At 34.5% G+C, this 19,081-nt stretch overlaps 1 protein-coding gene and 1 pseudogene across 4 annotated transcripts; one reads left to right on the top strand and one right to left on the bottom strand.

The window, feature by feature from the left end:
- The first annotated feature begins 671 nt into the window (after window positions 1-671).
- Window positions 672-8,353, top strand: LOC100804295 (mitogen-activated protein kinase kinase 2-like; annotated as a pseudogene). The gene is made up of 9 exons (XR_005886517.1): window positions 672-923; window positions 1,052-1,142; window positions 2,505-2,639; window positions 5,945-6,169; window positions 6,264-6,446; window positions 6,530-6,759; window positions 7,143-7,187; window positions 7,277-7,402; window positions 7,976-8,353. The product of XR_005886517.1 is annotated as a mitogen-activated protein kinase kinase 2-like (transcript).
- Window positions 8,308-12,508, bottom strand: LOC100803764 (protein phosphatase 2C 53). Of its 3 annotated transcripts, XM_006586966.4 has the most exons (6): window positions 12,231-12,508; window positions 12,072-12,141; window positions 10,654-11,569; window positions 10,216-10,551; window positions 9,834-9,939; window positions 8,308-9,173 (listed from the first exon to the last, which is right to left on the bottom strand). In XM_006586966.4, the coding sequence occupies exons 3-6, from the start codon at window positions 11,437-11,439 to the stop codon at window positions 8,833-8,835; spliced, it is 1,569 nt and encodes a 522-aa protein (XP_006587029.1). In that variant the 5' UTR covers window positions 11,440-11,569; window positions 12,072-12,141; window positions 12,231-12,508; the 3' UTR covers window positions 8,308-8,832. The 3 variants fall into 3 exon arrangements, with proteins under 3 accessions (XP_006587029.1, XP_006587027.1, XP_006587028.1); XM_006586964.4 differs by having other exon boundaries at window positions 10,654-12,141; XM_006586965.3 differs by lacking the exon at window positions 12,231-12,508 and having other exon boundaries at window positions 12,072-12,224.
- Window positions 12,509-19,081: the final 6,573 nt, after the last annotated feature.

Here is a 19,081-nt window from a genome sequence, read left to right as displayed (position 1 = left end):
CCCAATTGCGATAAACTCATCATTTACCTCTAAGCAGACTCACGTGTGTAGCATGACGATGATAGCGATGTCTTTAACGATTCCCTAAGATTCATCGAGTTTTTCCTCTGGTTGTCATGTTAGGATTCCAAGCATTAGAGAAAAGAAAAGATTGAAACCTCAATTTCATTATCTCCGTGCAAGAGACTTTTCTCACTCTACAAACGTTATTTTGCTATTCCCAATGGTGAGAATATGTAAGAATGACATATATTGTAAGTATGTAAGAACTGAACCTATTATTTATAGGATATCCTGAACCTATTATTTACTCTATTTTTTTATGTCATTATTTTATAAAAAGAAACTTTATTTTACTCTTTAATTAAATAAATAATTAATTAAAATATCTCTTTATTTTCTAAAACATCATTTTAATCTATTTATTTTCTAATACTATAAAATCCTTATTTTAAATAACATAAATTTTTTTCTCTCATTTATTTAATTTCTAAAAACTCTTTTATTTATTAAAACAAAGAGATGTTACATATAACACAAGAAGGCGGAGAAGAAAAAGACAAAAGAGAGAGCATGCGACGCGGGTAAATAAAATGTCTGAATAGTCAACACAATCTTCGCCTTCAAACTTCAAATCTTAGTTGCTTTACTCCTTAAGTTAAAAGTCTCGTACCACGATCCTTCAAAGTATAATAGACCTTTCACTTTCAACTTAAAATACTTGCACATACTTTATAGTATATAATATAACCACACTTAGTTCCACACATATTTTCATTATATTAATACACAATCTTACTATATATGAAGTTTTTTTTCTCTTGTAGCTGGAGAACCCCAATAAGAGCACATAATCATAATCGTGAAGAAAGCAGCACGGAGCATAAGCTCCGGTCTCAAACTCACTGTTCCAGCTGCATCTGGTCGTGGTTCATTTACCAAGTTCCTGTTCTGAGCCTCTCTTTTTTGTTTGTGTGAATGAATAATGTGTTTTGTTTTGTGTATGGTTTATTTTTATTTTTGGATAATTGGAATTATGGGTATTTGCCAGGTCTGAGCCAGAAAGTGGAACGTTTAAGGCTGGTGATTTGCTTGTCAATAATGAAGGAGTTCGAATTGTCTCTGAGATTGAAGTGGAAGCTGTAACATGTTTCTCTTAACTTGTTTATGTTTTGCACTTGTTTAGTTGCTTATTTTGAAGTATGTATATATTCAATTGGGTTGGTAAATTGTTTCTTTTTTTGGATTTGGTATTTTGAAACTAATGAAATGCTTTCTTTGACCAGAAGGGGTTGCTGAATTTTCTGTAGTTTGAGACTACTTTCAGCTGGTTTCCAAAGCAAAGAGGAGCACTATTTGTTTAAAAGGAAATAAAAGACTTTATTTCTGGTTTTATTTGGTGTTTCAGCCTTATAGTAAGATATTTATTAGAAAATTTGGATTAGAAAGAGAGGGAAAGGGGGTGGGATAGTAATTGTTAATGAATTTAATTTATGGTTTTATTTATCTTACATTCATTTTCTCTATAAACGAATGGAGGATAAGCTGATGAAGTAGGAACCAAGGGAGTTTAACTGAATTGATCGAACATTGTACGTGAGTGAGTTGTTGTAAATCTCTTACTACCTGAGTTTGATTCCTACAAATAAAAAAAGTATGGTGTACAGGAATCAGGAGATATCATCCACTTCATGAACTACTAAATAAATGAACTTATAATTTCGTTTTCATTCCATTTAAGATGCTATTGCTAGGATCCAGTTGCAAGATATGTCACTTAAGTGGTGTGGTTCTCCCAAGGTTTATGGTAGAAAACAAAATTGTTTTGGTGTTGTCTAGACTCGAAAGAGAAGTGTATATGTTTGTATTCGTAATCATGAGTATTATGCTTTCACATCAGTTGGACCCTCTTTCCCCACACACCTTTTTTCCATTCTTCCTTGGCACACCTTGGGGATCCTTTGAGTGAGTGCTTGTAATGACCAGAGTGTTGTGTGAATTTTTAGAATCAACAGAATGTACCATGGCCTCATTCTTTCTAAGCCTCTATTAGTTTGTTAATTAACCTGCCAATCATGGTAAAAACTAGTACAAATCTATGTTTTACATTGGAAAAACTCTTATGCTTTGAAAAATTCTATTTATAAAAACACTTTTGTAAAACATTTTTAACAACAGAGATATAAAGAGAAGAAAGAAAGGTACGAGATAAAATGAGTGATGTGGTAGAGAGAAATAGAGAACTAATGAATTGTAACAAGCACAGTGAAGAAATAACACTTTATCCTATGCATTGTTATGAATTATGATCTAAATCTCCATACATTTGTAGCTAAAATCAGTTGTATCAGCCAACCATTGTGGTTTCTGGTACAAGAGGTTTGAATCCTCGTCTTCTTGTATAGCAATATTGTGTTTGGTCACTATACTTTTGAAAACAGACTACATGAAGGCTGAATTTCTGATAATTTTGTATTTAAGTTTAATATTTGTGCTATTTTCAGCCACCCCCAATCAGGCCACAAGATGACCAGTTAAGTTTGGCAGACATTGATACAATCGAAGTGATTGGAAAAGGAAATGGAGTTATAGTGCAATGGGTGCAACACAAATGGACTAATCAGTTTTTTGCATTAAAGGTATACTTGCTGGCTGCATACACACCTTGCTTTGAGTTTGCATCTTCTGTTTCGTTCCTAGTTTCCTTTTTTTGTACTGGCATGTCAACCTAAATCATAATTTCAAAGGTAAAATCATTCCTATTGTCCATTAAATCCATTTCATTGAGCAATCAGGTATTTTTCAATCTAATTTAGTTTTTGTGAATTAAAAAAAAAATCTCCATGCAATCATTGTAAGTCACAGGAACATAAATTTGGTTTAAAATTTTAATTTTTGGTTCAGATAGTTTCGTTTGTTTAGGTTTTTGCTCTCTAGTTTCATTGTATTCAAGTTATAGGTTTTTGACCCTATAACTTTACTAGACATTGGTTTTGATGGTTGTCTCTTGAAGGGTACATGTGATGCTATATTGTTGGTAGGAGAGACCCTAACCTAAACTAAATAAAAGTATAAGGATCAAAATCCAAACTTTTAGCATATGAGAACTGTAACATCTCAATTTTTTCGTAAATAAATTTAAAAAACTTTTTAGTAAAAAATAAATAAATATATAAATATAGAGCAAATAAGAGACTAAGTACCGTAGGTATAAATAGTTATGTTCAGCTGTTTCCTTTTTGGCCTCATTTTCGTTTTTCCCCTACTCTTCTCAAAACCCTTTCTTTTTCCCGCAGCCCACCAAACCTGTCTCAGAAAAACGACGATCTTGAATCCGTTCACCGTTGGATCGTCGTGAAATTTAAGTATTTCACAACCCAATTCCGAACATTCTCACCGTTGGGAATTTCAAAATCATATCTGAGCTTAGAGGAAAACCCTTCGCATTGTAGCATTTTAATTTCCCGTAGAAACTCAAAACTGTCTTGGTAAAACTACGATCTCAGTTTCGTTAGCCGTTGGATTTTCATAAAATTTGGATATGTTGTTCGAAATTCAATTCCACACGCTTCCACCGTTGGGATTTGCGAAATAATATTCGTGGAGAGAGAAAAAGGAATCGCATGAAGAGAATACAAGTGGAGGTTTCAATCTCTTCTCCGTCTCTCTGACGTTTGGGAATTCTATCGGAGCAGTCGGATGAATAATTGAAAGAATTTCAGGGAACCGCTAGAGATGTTGCTATCGCTGGCTGAAGACACGTGAGTCCGCTCAGAGGTAAGGGATGAGTTTATCGCAATTGGGGATTAGAATGAACATGTGTAGGGATCCTTAGAGAACTAAATTTGGGTTTATTTTGGGATGTTTATTGAATTATAATTTTCTCTTTATGATTATAAATATAATATTATTGTGTTCTATGTACCAATTGATGTCCTGATGAGAATTGATTGATAAACTTGAGTGCTCTTGATGTCTTTGTGTTTAACCCATGAATTTGATTAATTGATTTTGATATAATTGTGAGAAACTATTTCAGGGATTTTACATCCCATGTTGTGATGAAACCTTTTGTATAAATTGTTATGTTGATGTTATGAAATGATGATTCAAACTGTGAGTATGTGATAAATTGAACATGTGATGGATGATGAAATACATGTGTATTGAGATGAGATGTGTGTATTGAGTTCTGAACTATGAACTGTGCAATCACACAATTGTAAGACCCTTTAAGGGCGACGAGTATTGTGATGGGATCCACTGTGGGAACCCGACGAGTTAAAATGATTTTGAAAACAATTGAGTAGATGTGTGTATTGCATAGTTCATAGGTAAAGTGTACATGATTCATGAGGTGTGATAACATGTTAAATTGAGATTATACTATTTTGATTGAGATTAAGTGTATGTGATAAATTGAGTATGTATATGATTGAGATATATATGTGCATTGAGTTGTGAACTATGAATTGTACAAGCACACGATCATAAGTCCCTTCAAGGGCGACGAGTTAATGCTAAGTCCCTTTTAGGACGACGAGTTGATGTTAAGTCCCTTTTAGGGCGACGAGTTGATGCTAAGTCCCTTTTTGGGCGACGAGTTAATGTAAGTCCCTTTAAGGGCGACGAGTTAATGATAAGACCCTTAAAGGGCGACGAGTTAAAATTATTTTGAGAACAATTGAGGAGTCGTGTGTTTTGTACAGTTCATAGATAGAGTCTGTGTGCTAAAATAATTTTAGGGGTTGGACCTGAATCAGGAGGGAGAGGCCCTGATGGACTCTTTGGAGTGTAGGCCTTGGGGTCACCGGGTTTGAGTGCTCCTTTAAGCCTATGTTGATCCCATATGATTGGAGCATTCTCGCAAAACATCGTGACCCTGACTGGTCTCCCTATGATCTTACTTAGTGAGAGTGACCTGACAAACCCATTGTGTGGTGTGTCTTGTTATGTACTCCTAAGCGCCCCAGGGTGGTTTTTCACTGACATGATACCACATTGCATATAGGTTTGAGTCTTAGCATAACTGTCGCATACGCTTGCTAATTGTTTATTATGAAATTGATGTGTTATTATGTCTTGATCGGAGTGTGTGATTCCTGTGTATAATGATTGATGATTGAAAGGTGTGATTGATGAATGACAAAGTGATGAAATAATGTGAGATATGCTAAGTAAATTGTATTTGGCTACTATATGTTGTGTTGTTTCTCTCTAGTAGTTAGCAATGTGATAACTCACTCCCAGTTTGCTGTTTGTGTTTGGATCCTGTGATGATCTTGAACTTTGTGTTCGGGGGATCAGATGAATAGGTGGATGACTATGAAGAACCTCATGCTAGAGGACACGGGAACACCACGCTCTGATAGGATGTGACATTAGGATATATGTTCTATATTAATTGTATGAGACTTATATGACTTTCTTTGAGTCGAGATGACTTTATTATTTATTTGGACAAGTTTGAATATGATGTAGAAGAAAGTGAATGTGAGCCTTTTACCCATTTGAAAAGCTTGTATTTAAAAATGTTTTAAAAATACTTTTAATTAATATTTGAATTTTTATTCCTTTATTAATATATATGTGAGGGGTAGAGGGTGTCACAAGAACTAAAATCAAAATTGAGATAAACTATATGATAAAAAATATATTTAAATCTTTTTTTCATTCACTATATATACATTTACTTGTAATTGGGGTAATAACTTTAGTATTTTGGTTCTTCTTCCTGCTTTTAGTGTTTTCAAATTTCATTTTTTTTGTGTGGTTGTTTACTTTAACAATATGAATTTATTAGCTTGAAATTCTTCTGCATCTGTATCATTATCTTAATCTAGTTTTGTCCTATCTGATATGTTTGTTGGCAACAGAAATCCAATCATGTACTCCCATTCCACATTTTTATTTCGTATCTTATGATGTGTTGTTCATGATTAAGGAAATTCAAATGACTATTGAGGAGCCTATCCGCAGGCAGATAGCACAAGAGCTAAAAATTAATCAATCAGCACAATGTCCTTATGTTGTTGTCTGCTACCATTGATTCTATCATAATGGTTTCATATCAATCATCTTAGAGTAAATGGATGGATGGTCCTTGGAAGATCTTCTGAGCAAAGTTAAAAAAATTCCAGAGTCATATCTTGCTGCCATCTGCAAGCAGGTGAGGAATAAGATATTTTACTTCATCCTTGCACCTTTAATTCTTTTCTCCGCATGCCTAACTAGACTCTTGTTTTAATACTACAATGTATTAGGTGCTGAAGGGTTTAATGCATCTTCACCATCAAAAACATATTATCCATAGGGACTTAAAACCTTCTAATCTGCTGATAAATCATAGAGGAGAGGTAAAGATTACTGACTTTGGTGTAAGTGTAATCATGGAAAACACATCTGGTCAAGCAAATACTTTCGTCGGCACATACAGCTATATGTCTGTGAGTAACAAATGCAAGTATATTTATCATTTTGCTCTAACCATTTCATGGAATATAACTTGTTCATCATGCTCATTTTTCAGCCAGAGAGAATCATTGGTAACCTGCATGGTTACAACTACAAAAGTGATATATGGAGCTTGGGACTGATTTTACTCAAGTGTGCTACAGGGTAGTTTCCATATACACCACCGGATCAACGTGAAGGATGGGAAAATATTTTCCAGCTTATTGAAGTCATTGTGGAAAAACCTTCTCCCAGTGCTCCATCAGATGATTTTTCTCCAGAATTTTGCTCATTTATCTCAGCATGGTAAATATTAAGTATGCTTCAGTAACTAAATCATATAACTCAAGAATCTTGGCCCACCAAAAGAAAATGAAAACTCACACACACATGCACACATAGTCGCTACTCTCTCATCCTGAAATTGATTGGGATACTTGATGAGTCAACAATTCAAAAGCAGAATGAGTATGTAGCCGAAACATGTAGTCTATCTAATTGTGTGTGAAGCCTTAAATTTTGAGATATCTTGTATAATTTCATGGAACGAACCTCCATCTGTGTTTAAACTTTAAACCAATCTAAAAGGTTAGTACCTTCAATCATTAACCAATCACTTATTCTGTATGAATTTTATGTCACTGCATTTTTATGAGGCTTCTGATCCTCATTCAATCTTCTGTGTTTAGTTTACAGAAAATCCAGGGGATAGACCGTCAGCTCTGGACCTTATAGTATGCATTTATCCTAACTATATGCGTATGCCATGTAAAATAGATCAAATAGTCGTTCTTACAATGTCTATCTATGATTTGATTTTCAGAATCATCCTTTTATCAACATTTATGAGGACTTGAATGTGGATCTTTCAGCGTATTTCTTCAATGCGGGATGTACACTTGCAACCATATAGAACTTAGTCTGTTCCAATCCTGGACTTTACCCAAAGGTAATAATAGGTCATTCGAATTTGCGCTGTGTGCAAGTTCACTAGGCATTCTTGAATTAAATTACTATTTAAACGGAGTCAGAATGTCTTGATCTGTCAGGATTGTTGTTTCTATATATTGAGGGAGTGATTTATTAGTGTGAATTGTAAGCACTAAGGTTTTAAATTGTGGCCGCAGTTGCAATTTTGTCGAGATCCTTAATATTGCAGAGAATTACTGACAAATGCGGTTGAAGTTGTGGTTTCAATGTAGTTTGGAGACTCCAAAAACTGACATTGTGGCCTAAATCACAATCATGGACCATTTTTTAAAGAGATCCAAAAAAAATTTCACATTTTTGTAGTTCTCAATAAATTTTAACCAATTATAAAATAGGTGTTTAGTTAGACTGTGTGTTGCTAGCAGCACACCTCTTTTTTAAAACCTTGGTAACAAGTACAGGTGTTCATGCTTTGGTGCTTAGAAATTATATGACTGATTTCCAATTTTGTATTAAAATGAATTGTGTTTAGAGCTTGTATTGTGCTACTTATGAGATTGGAATTCTCTTCTAAAGTCAATATCATTCACAGATATTACCTAAACTACAAGTAAACGTGGGATGTGCTCGTTTTCAACCTTCTTTCCATACTAATATTCTGGACTATCTGAACAGTGAAAGATATGGCATTCTATGTCAACTTGGCAAATGGAAACTACAACTGTCACTTCATATGTAACTTCAATTTGTATTCATTTACTTGAAGAGGATTCCCAGTTGCCTATGACCAGGATTTGCAGAGTGGAGCCAAGGAAATCAGCTTCTAAAATTTTGTCAAAGATTATGTACTTTGTTGTTATGATACAGTCAAATAGATAATAATGTAATTGAATAGTGGTTGTTTTGATTACTTGAGTAGACAACTTGAAACTTTTACATCATTATTCATTAAAAAATAATTTAACTTTCTGATGGGGGCAGCACAACAGTGACACCTCGATCGCTTCTTAAGCAGAGGCATCACTGTGCACAAGAAATTTTAGCATACATTACATAGCCCTGTTTAAAAAGGGCTAATAGAATAAATAAATTATGTTATGGACTGAAAAATACTTGTAATGAATAAACCATCAATATCATCCTTAAAAGTATTACACTCTCTCCTAAATAACCCACAAAGTAAAAATGGTACAAGTAATCCTTCAAGTATCATAAATCATACTAAATAGTCTCCCAAATATCGGAAAATTCTTCAAATTAGTCCCTGAATGTTAGTATAGTATATCAGTTTAGGGACTAAACTGATGAATATTCAATACTTCAGAGATTACTTATATAATTTCATTAGTTTAAGGGCTACTTAGGAGAGAGCTCGAGGGACCAAATTGATAGTTTATTCTAAAATAATAAAATATATCTGACAATTATTCTAGATTATGGGTATCTATATTATTCTTTTTTCTTGATTTTTCTCTGAGGCTTCAAGTCTATAACAATGACAGAGATGTTATCTTTGGTTCCTCTTTGGAGGGCAAGTCTAGAAAGATACTCTGCAGCATACTGAGCTGCAGGATCAACTCCTTCTTGGCCTTGTTCTGATGATACTGAGTTGTTGCCATTCTTCTTATGCCAAAGAAGGATCCGCTTTCGTGCAATTTCGCAGGCTTCTTCGTTTGTCATGACATCCCATAAACCATCACTGGCTAGAATGAGGCACTCGTCGCTTTTGTCTCTTTGGACACACTTCACTTCTGGCTCTGGAATTACCCATGGCTTCAAGTACCTATCACCTTTTAATCAACAACAAGAAGCAAATTTAAACTTAAGTAAATTAAGGGGAAAAAATTACTAGAATCTTATACATAAAATGGATGATAAGTATTAAGAAAAGGCACTCACAATCTTTCCATAAAAGATGGTGGGAACGGATTACCCCCCATTAATGTAAAAAAAAGAAAAAAAAAATTACGTAATCTTATAATTTATTAATTAATATAATTAAGTAAGCTAATGTTATTTTTAAGTCAAATTAGATTAAGTAAAAGCTTGGCTTGAGCTAGCCCTCTCCACTTCTTTAAATTGTCAAGCAATCTTTTGAAGTATTATTATTTATCAGAGCGCTTTTGGATCCTAAAATCACGGCTCATTGAATCAATAATGAACAGAAAATAGTGTTCTCATCCCCTCTGTGAATTTAACTTCAGGAAAAAAAGCCTGACATACAAATTGATTTGTTATCAAAAGATAATATTATACCAACATCGGTAATGTTTACATGAAGATACAATGCTATATCAAGAGAAAAAATTTACTGTCACTGCATTCTATGTAGATTTTTGTAGAAAATTTTTGTCGTGGAAAATGCAAAATCAAATAAGCCAGAATTAATCATAAATAAATTTTTGTACCTGTATAAATTGGTGCTCAAAAACAACACAATAAACACATACCTATGGATCTTGACACTGCCAAAACACCTAGAACTCGGTACCCATTCCATTGTATAACCCTTCCTCCTGCAGCTTCTATCCTTTCCCATTCATCGTCTCTATTTGGCTGCAAAAGATGAAATAAAATTAAAAATTTCCTCCATCAGATAGCTTGAACTTCTAACTAATAGTGCAATAAACAAATTGAAATAAGGACAAAACTTAGTTATGGTTCTTTAGGTGCTTTGGTATCGTTATCCAATCAAAATTGGAATTTCACCTCGATATTCAATGTTGACTTCATGTGAACTGAGTTACCAAGTTGAAACTCCAAGATCAATACTAAAAACACTTAAGAAACTGTATGTAAGTAATATTATAGTCCTTGAAACAAATGCCTTACTTTGTGGTCATCAGACAAAGGCAGTGCTTGTTTTCCGCGACACAAGACAGCTCTTGAATCTCCACAATTTGCAACTATTATGTGTGTTTGAGTCAAAATGGCAACCACAGCAGTGGAGCCAACAGTCTCAGAAGCAAGAGGTTCAACACTTGCACCACTACCTTCACCAACTCCTCCAACCTCATCATCTACTTTGTGAAAGCAATTGGAGAATGCTTTCTTCCATTGGTCCTCCCAGTTGCCGTCCCTCCCATTCTTTCCATCGAAACTTGATTCTGCAGCTTCTATCTCATCAACCAACACCGAATGAAGATGTTCCCGGCAGTAATTGGCAACCTATGAAAACATCATACCCTCTATGTGAAATGGAATGGAATGAAAAGTAACTTCAATGATACAAGAAATTGTATAATTGAAAGGAAGTATTTTAAGGCATACCTGAATGCCCCCATGCCCATCATAGACACCAAAAAAATGGGTTGGTGAGTATTTTGTGTTTTCACTCACATGATCATCCCTTACCATCCTTGAAGTGACTTGAAAAAGATGAGGCTTAACAGCAATAGCATCTTCCATCTCCTCTCTCCTTCCACAAACCGATGAACAACCCCAAAGTGGGGTAGTACAATTAGTACTAGTACCACCACTCAATTCCAAGCATGTTGGCTTCTCTGGCATCGCACAAGGCACAGCAAATGTTTTCTTATTAGACTCATCTGGTCCACTTCCATTATCACTCTCATGTTCCCTAGCACGTGGCGGCTTGGTCGAACCGGACTTTCCATCAATTATGTTATCACCAACCTTGATGGTAATAGGTGAATTTCTTTCACAATTAGTCCTCAAAACAGAAGATTCCTCCCTACAAGGACCAATTTTGCCACCACACTGAAAATCCTTAGCTTGCAATGATTCATTCTCTTTTCTTGCCTGCTTTAGACTTTCAGAATACAAACCATTATTGTCTCCTTGACTAACCATTTCTGAGACAAGGCCAGCTCCAACCAGATTCTCCGTTCCCTCTGAAGACGCTTTAATTTGGGGTTGTGGACCAATATCTGTGTGCTTTTCAATTTCAATTGAAGGATTTAATATCAAAGGTGGTGATGTATTTGCCCTGAGTTTGAGACCAGTTATCTCCATGTGGGTTGTCACTGCTGGCTCTTTTTGTATTAAATTCTCTAGTGTGAATGGCACTGCAACAGTCGAAGTTATTTCCTCCATAGGTTTTTATTAGTTTGCTTTGTAGCATAAAATAGCCTTATCCTCTAGAATCCTACAACTGCTAACCTCATCAACCCTCTTCTCTATGACAAGTTCAATAGGCATATATATATAACCACCAAGAAGACTCCTACGGCAAGAAACCAAAAGATCTTAGAACAATCTCCTCTACAGTGTAACAATACTAGTTTTAGGCATCAAAAATTCAAAAAATCAAAGGTTATATTGAAAACAGTGAAGCTATAAACTATAATTAGAATAACCCTCTAGACCCCTTTCTTAATCCACCTGTTTTGGACTCTTATTTAAATCAAAAACAGTGAACAGGAAACAGGTGGTGTGTTCTAAAATCTTTAATTTCTCTACCCTCTCTCACCAATCTTTGATTAATTCCTGAGACAGAAGGCAATAGATGATTCAAGAAAAACCACCCCAAATCCAAATAATTGTCAAAGTCCGTGCCTTGTCTCTCTCTAGCAAACAAGGAGACAAGGGAAATGGGGTCATTAAAAAACAAAAAAAAATAAACAAGAAAACAAGGACAAGAACAAATAGTACAAAATGGGAAGAGAAGTTCCTTGGATCTGAGGGAAACAACATCCACCATTGAAAATTAATTCCTCTGGGTTTACCTCTTGTGTTCCTTTCACGCATGGCCACCCATCCTCATGTCAACTTCCACCTACTCTATGCCATTGCTACCTATAATAAATTTTGCCCTTCATTTCTTTCTTGAGTGCATTGAGATTATTAATTTCTTGAAACAGTAAAAGCACAGAGATGTTGCTTACCTTAAAAAAAATGAAAATAAAGGGAATAAAAAGGAGGATCCAAAACATCAACAAGTAGATGCCAATGCCATTATTGACTTTTTGGATCAAACTTTAAACAAGAAACATTTGAAGTATTTTCTTTGCTTAAAAAAAGTAAAAGTAAAAAGGACACTCAACTCTCAACCTATGAAAACAAACTATGATGACTCATGATTGATTGCTTTTTATCTTTAAGAAAAAAGAAAAGAAAAAAAAAATCTTTCTTACACAAAATCTTTTCATCACCAACCAAAGAAAATGGGAAAAGAAAATTGTAGGAGGCTTCACACTTGTTCCCTTGCTTAATGATGCAAGAGTTTGACACGTAGCACTTTCGTTTCGTTTTTTAGTTGGTCAGTTTGGTTAGGTTACATCATTCCCTAACAAATATCTACAAGGGAACACTTTCTTTAATATCACCGATATCCCCACAAGATTTTGGACGTGAAAAGTCTTTCTAATATCTCATCCATTCGTATCTTTTACAAACGTGCTTAGATTTTACTATAATCGAGATCAAGCTTGAACCATAGCCAACATAATATTATTTGAGTCTCCCTGATCAACATCCTTATAATATTAATTAAGAAATAAAAAAAAAAGGAGAACACTCATTGAAGAAATCATAGAAAAATACAAAAATATCATACATAACACAATTTTTTGCCCCAACTTTTTTAATAGAATACTGATTAACATTTTTCATATTGTTTTATGTATTTATGTAAGATAATAATTAGCAAAACTGGTGAAAGCCAATAAAAAGAGGGCACGCAAGAGAGGATGAGTTTGAGAACATGTGCGTGAAGATCAAGGGAAGATCCCCATTTCCTAGGGGAGATGCACTAAGACAACAAATCATGGAATATAATTGAGTAATTAATCAATTACATGTGGAAGATATGGGTCAGGTGATATTAGTGACTAAAAAGATTCAAATTATATATACTATAAAATAATAAAATTAGAACTGTAACAGAGATAGGAATAACAAAACAAGGCGAGAATGAGTTTGGCTCACTCCGTTCCCATAAAAACTTTTATAATACACTTTAATCAATAATTAATATGTATTGCAAAAGTTTATATTGTTAATATTTTTAATTAACATATATAAATCACCTCCTTTAGGTAAAGAGCAAAAGGCTTGATCGCCTAGACAGTGCCAAGGGAAAAGCCTACATAGATAAGAACAATGAGAATAGTGGTCTCACTTCAAAGCTTCCAGTATACATTAATGATGAATCAAGCAACTCATGCCATTTGATAATGTCATCATCGCTGCTAATGATTCCCTTGATAAAATGGTTCCAAAAACATTTGCTTTTGTCCATATAAGCAAGTCTAGCTAGTTTCAAGAACTTGGAGAGCAAATGGGAGGGAAATATGCAATGATCTAGAAATATTTTTCAGTGAAAACAAAAAATAGTGTAATATTTTTTTTCAAACGAAAAATAATATAAGATTTATTAAAAGAATATTTAAAAAATGGAATAAATAAAAATTCAAAGGATAAAGTATGTAAAATTAGTACCGATTTATTTCTCTTTTATCTTGTACTATTTCTTATAGTTATCTTTTTAAGAAAATTATCATGTGGGGAAAACACTTATTTTTTTATAAGAGCAAAAATATTTAATATATTCAAGTAAAAAAAATTACTTTATGCCAATAATTGTCCTCATTGCCCGGCATGTAGATTTAGATATGCCAATGAGGATTTGATGGTGGGTTGAGTTAGAGTATACAAAATTTATGATCCAACTCAATCAAAATTCTATAAGTTGGTTACACTAAGTTTGTATATTTTATTTTATTTTATTTTTTAAACTTAACCTAAATCAACCTAATCAGAACCAAGTTGGTTTAGATTGGATCAATGAATTTGAAAAAAAAAATATTTTAAATTTTAAAAACACTAAAACAAAAGTAAAACATAAGCAAACAATTCATATTGCATATGTCTAGATTCACATTCTATTGGATCCGAACACCTAAAAATTCAACTAGGACAATCTAGCGCATACATCTAGTATATCATTCAATTAATTTGCAATATTATGTGAGACATTTTATATTGTGAATTCATTTTTGAATTTTTTTAGATTAATCTCTGAAGTTCTATTTATTTTAATTTCTATCATTAATTATTAATTAAAATAAAAGTATTATAAATTATTTTAAATTCAAATATATATTTATAAAATCATTATTGTTTGTGAAATATTTTTAAAGTAACTAATTTAAAAATAAATAAACTTGAAGATCCCTATTAATATTAAATGTTAATGTTTACATATGTATTTTTTCTATCATCTTTTGATTTTAAAATAGATATTATTAACTTTCAATTATAAAAATTGTATAACAATTTATATGTATTAATATTATTATTATTGGTACAATGATATTTTTTTACTTGTAAGAATTGAACACAATACTAAAATATCTACAACACACACATTTTACTCAATCAACTAAGTTATATTCCCTTGTTACAATGATTGCAATAATATTTTGTTAACTTTTAAATATGTTTTCCAATAAGAATTATATAAATTTAATATTATATTAAATTTTGTACATGTATTGCAATTATATCTTTTACTCATGAATATTTTGTAATTAATTAATTTAATCAAAATGTTAATTTTAAATAATTAGGTACGTTCATTATTAAATCTATTTTACATTTTTAATCTTGATAGTTAGGTTCTTCATATTTTCAATAAAATATTGGTGAAAGTTGAGTTAATATTTGACTATTAAAAACATTTATTTTTTATAATTATTGATGTTATTATGATAATTGTCAATTACAAACATATTTTTTTTATACGGGTTCAAGTTTGCGGATAGTGTGAAAAATGAACCTATTTTTTTAAAATCTGTATAACCATACGAAAAATTTGGGCCCAGTCCATTAGGCCCATGGATTTAATCTGCGAGCTCACATACTTAGTTCGTGAGCCTCCTATAATGATGTTGTGTTGTGCGTTTTGACGAGGGAGGAGGAGAGGGATTTTTAGCCTTTTCAGTTTCACAATTCAGTCTCTGCTCACTCTCACTTAGCAGTGACTATCAAAAAAACCCTAACTCGCGCCTCCTTTAGAACGTTAGTGAAGGATAAGGAGATTCAGAATGATGTTGTCTTGTGTTTTTTTATTTCACATGATAAATTGAGCTTGTATACTGAGACATTCATTATTTTTTATGGAACTGATACGGACCTATGAAGCACGGACACCGGACACGATACGGACACGATACGGATATGTGGACATCTGTAATGTCTAAAATATAGAACGTAATACAGGAGTCGTGTCAGTGTCCGACACCGACACGGACGCGTGTCAGACACCGGACACGGCAAGGGACTGGGTGTCCATGCTTCATAGATACTGTTACGAACAGAAGCTGATAATGCTGGGTTCGAGGCCAGCACCTCCAGAAATAAGGAGAGGAAGAAGAAGAGCAGAGAAGAGCAGAACAGAGAAGAGCAGAGAGGAGAGTAATTTGCTAATTTCATTCATGCCTCATGCTGTTATTACATAGTCCTATATATACTGAATTCTATGTAACTAATTTTGGCATTTTGTGATTTCTAGAATGTTCAGAATTCAGCAATTTGGTTATTCTTGTTCGTTTCTGTTTGCACCTCCTGAACTTTGTTTCCTGCTGCTATATGCTTCCCTGTCACTGCTTCTGCTTGCACCTCTTGCACTTTGTCTGCAGCTATATGCTTCCCTATCACCCCCTGCCCCATCAAAAACACCTTGTCCTCAAGGTGTTGGGCATTCAAACTACAGCCTCCAAAAATAATACCAGGATCCTAAGGTTTATTCTGACGAACCTGCAGTTCCACAAAGTGCTCGTGAGGAAGGAACATCTCGCGTAATGGTGTTGGAGCAGTCCGATTAGGTAAGCTCAAAGAGATCGATAGTTGAGGCTGAAAGAAGGTGTGGGTACTTCTCCCATCAACAAGGATGACCACTCGATTACCGGAGATAAGGTCGGCGGGGCGCAAATTTCTCGGTGCTAAATCACCCGAGAAGAAGGTCAAACTAATTTGGGCCGAATGGATCGGGTCCGGGTTGGATGTGGGTTTTGGGTCCGAGTCAGGTGTGAATTTTGGGTCTGGGTTAGGTGTGGGTTTCAGGTCCAAGGTCGGGTCAACTGGGTCCGTATTAAGGCTATTGGAATCTTCATCTTCAGCAACCAGAAGGGAAGCTTTAGAAGCGCCGTAATGCCCTCTAAGGTATCGTTCATCACAAGTGAAACACATCCCATGCTCTCGTCGGAAAGTGGGTTCCTCCGGCGTCAAGCGTTTCACCATGGGTGGCGGAGATGGTGGTGATGGCAAAAGAGGCAGAATTGTGGTGGAACGAGGGGGTGGGGGTCACAGATGTGGAGGCAGACAAAGGTCTGTCATCTGCTGCTCCTGGAGCTTCGCAAGGTCGGCGGCCTGGTCGACAGTCATAGGCTGATGGGCCTGGACTGCGTGGCGAATCTTCGGCGTCAAACCTGAGATGAAGCAAGGCAACAGGAAAGGGGCTGGCAAGCCGATAATTCTATTAGCCAAGTCTTCAAACTCCTTTAGGTAAGTGAGCACTGAACCCGTCTGAGTGAGTTTGAACAGGGCACCGGCGGGGTCCTCAGACGGTGATGGGGCGAACCAGGGTTTTGCAGGAACAAAAATGGTGTGGTGAGAAATCGGTGTGGGTTTGGGCATGGTGGAGGAAGGCATAGGAGCATGGCGGACGAAACGCTGGTCCAGGTTGAGGTTCATAGAGTGCATGACATTGTCAAGACGAGCAAGGGCCTTGTCGAGGTTGCGGAAGGCCATGAGGACAAACGAGAGCACTAATTGTTACGAATAGAAGCTGATAATGCTGGGTTCGAGGCCAGCACCTCCAGAAACAAGGGGGGAAGAAGAAGAGCAGAGAAGAGCAGAGAGAAGACTAATTTGCTAATTTCATTCATGCCTCATGCTGTTATTACATAGTCCTATATATACTGAATTCTATGTAACTAATTTGGCATTTTGTGATTTCTAGAATGTTCAGAATTCAGCTATTTGGTTATTCTTGTTCGTTTCTATTTGCACCTCCTGCACTTTGTTTCCTGCTGCTATATGCTTCCCTGCCACTGCTTCTGCTTGCACCTCCTGCACTTTGTCTGCTGCTATATGCTTCCCTATCAGATACAGACTTGAAAATAAAATTCATTTAATTCATAGACCGGATTTAGTCGACCAATCTAAAATGTGGACTTTGCAAACATCCCTGTCATGTTAACCTCGTCCAATTAGTTAACAGAGCCGCTTCCATGTGACGTGCACTTGAGTTTTAATAAAATATGATTCCAAAAATGTTCTCATCTTCTCCATGTTGAAGCTAAAAACTTTGCAAGTTGAAACTCTATTGTGTTTTCTTCAAGAGAGGCAAAAACCAAAATATAATAAAAGCCAAATTAGGGGGGGAAAAAAGACAGGACTTATAATTTGTCTCCATAATCAATCAGGAACCAAATACACATGCTTTCCTTCACTGCAGTGTATCAATTAGTAACCATTCAACAAATGCAATTAAACAAATGATTGAAAAAACAACCAAAAGTAACATTGCAAATTGAATTCATATTACCCTAAACAAAAACAAATAACATTTTCTACAAGCTCATCACTCCTCCCTTCATCACTACATCGTCAGCGGTGCTGCCGGTGGTGGCAACATTGACTTCGCCAGTAGAGGAGAAACCTTTTTCGAATTTAAAATTCATGTCTCCCTTTTCCTTCCTTGCGTTGAACACAAAAAAAAAAGGAATTAAAAAAAGTGAGGTTCAGATTCAAGATTGGGAGGATGCAAATGAGCGATGCAGAAAATTGGAAAAGAGAAAGAGTAAGGACTGAATTTGGCTCAAAGCAACAACGACAGATTTGAGGTGGGAGAACTTATCAACATCAGTAGGACTAAGCGTTGCAGTGGCCATTGCTACCATGGAAAGAAGATAAGGGAAATGCATCCCCGAGAAGAGTGTGCCAAAGTTACGAAGTGTAGAAGATGGTCAAGAGAATAAGGTTACCTGGTGGAACTTGCAAGAATAGGACAAGAAGGTAATTTACACATTTTTTTTATAACAGAAATAGTAATCAAACAGAACGTTAGTGTCATTTGCAGGAGGAGGCCCAAAGTACTGTTGAAAAAAGGAATGATATTGAGGGTAATAAGTGTTAATATAAAGAAAAGATTTATGTAATTAATTCATATTATTATTATAACTTTTTAGTATTTAAGATTTGAATAAAATTAAATAATAAATATGAATTATATTTTCTGTTCAAAATAATTATTTATTAAATAATAAAATATGAATTTAGATCTAACTCAACTCAAAAAATTAACTCAAAAAGTTAAGATTATCTCTCACTTATACACTTTATCTTAACAATGTCTCTAACCGTGAAATTTGATTTTTTTCAATACAAACCTAATAACATTTTTTAGGACTTAGTTTGTGAATAATATGATGGATGACTTATTTAATAAATTTAAAATAAACTCTGATATCATCTTAAAATGTAAGTTCGAACCTAACTCAACTCCAAAAGTTAACTCATAGAATAAGAATTGTCTCCCACTTATATACTTTATGTTGACAATACAAAAAAAAATAATAGTGTTTACTATTTATAAAAAAAAAAAACAAATCATAGGTAAAAAAAACTTCCTTTGTAGAAGTTGTAGAAGATAGATAGATTTCCCTGGCATAGTTATTTCTCAAAAAGGTTGATCTTATCAAGAACATTTGAAGTTTCAACAAAATGTCAT

This window comes from Glycine max, chromosome 9 (genome assembly GCF_000004515.6).
Source record: "Glycine max cultivar Williams 82 chromosome 9, Glycine_max_v4.0, whole genome shotgun sequence".
Lineage (NCBI taxonomy): Eukaryota > Viridiplantae > Streptophyta > Magnoliopsida > Fabales > Fabaceae > Glycine > Glycine max.
This window is presented reverse-complemented; position numbering and strand designations above follow the sequence as displayed.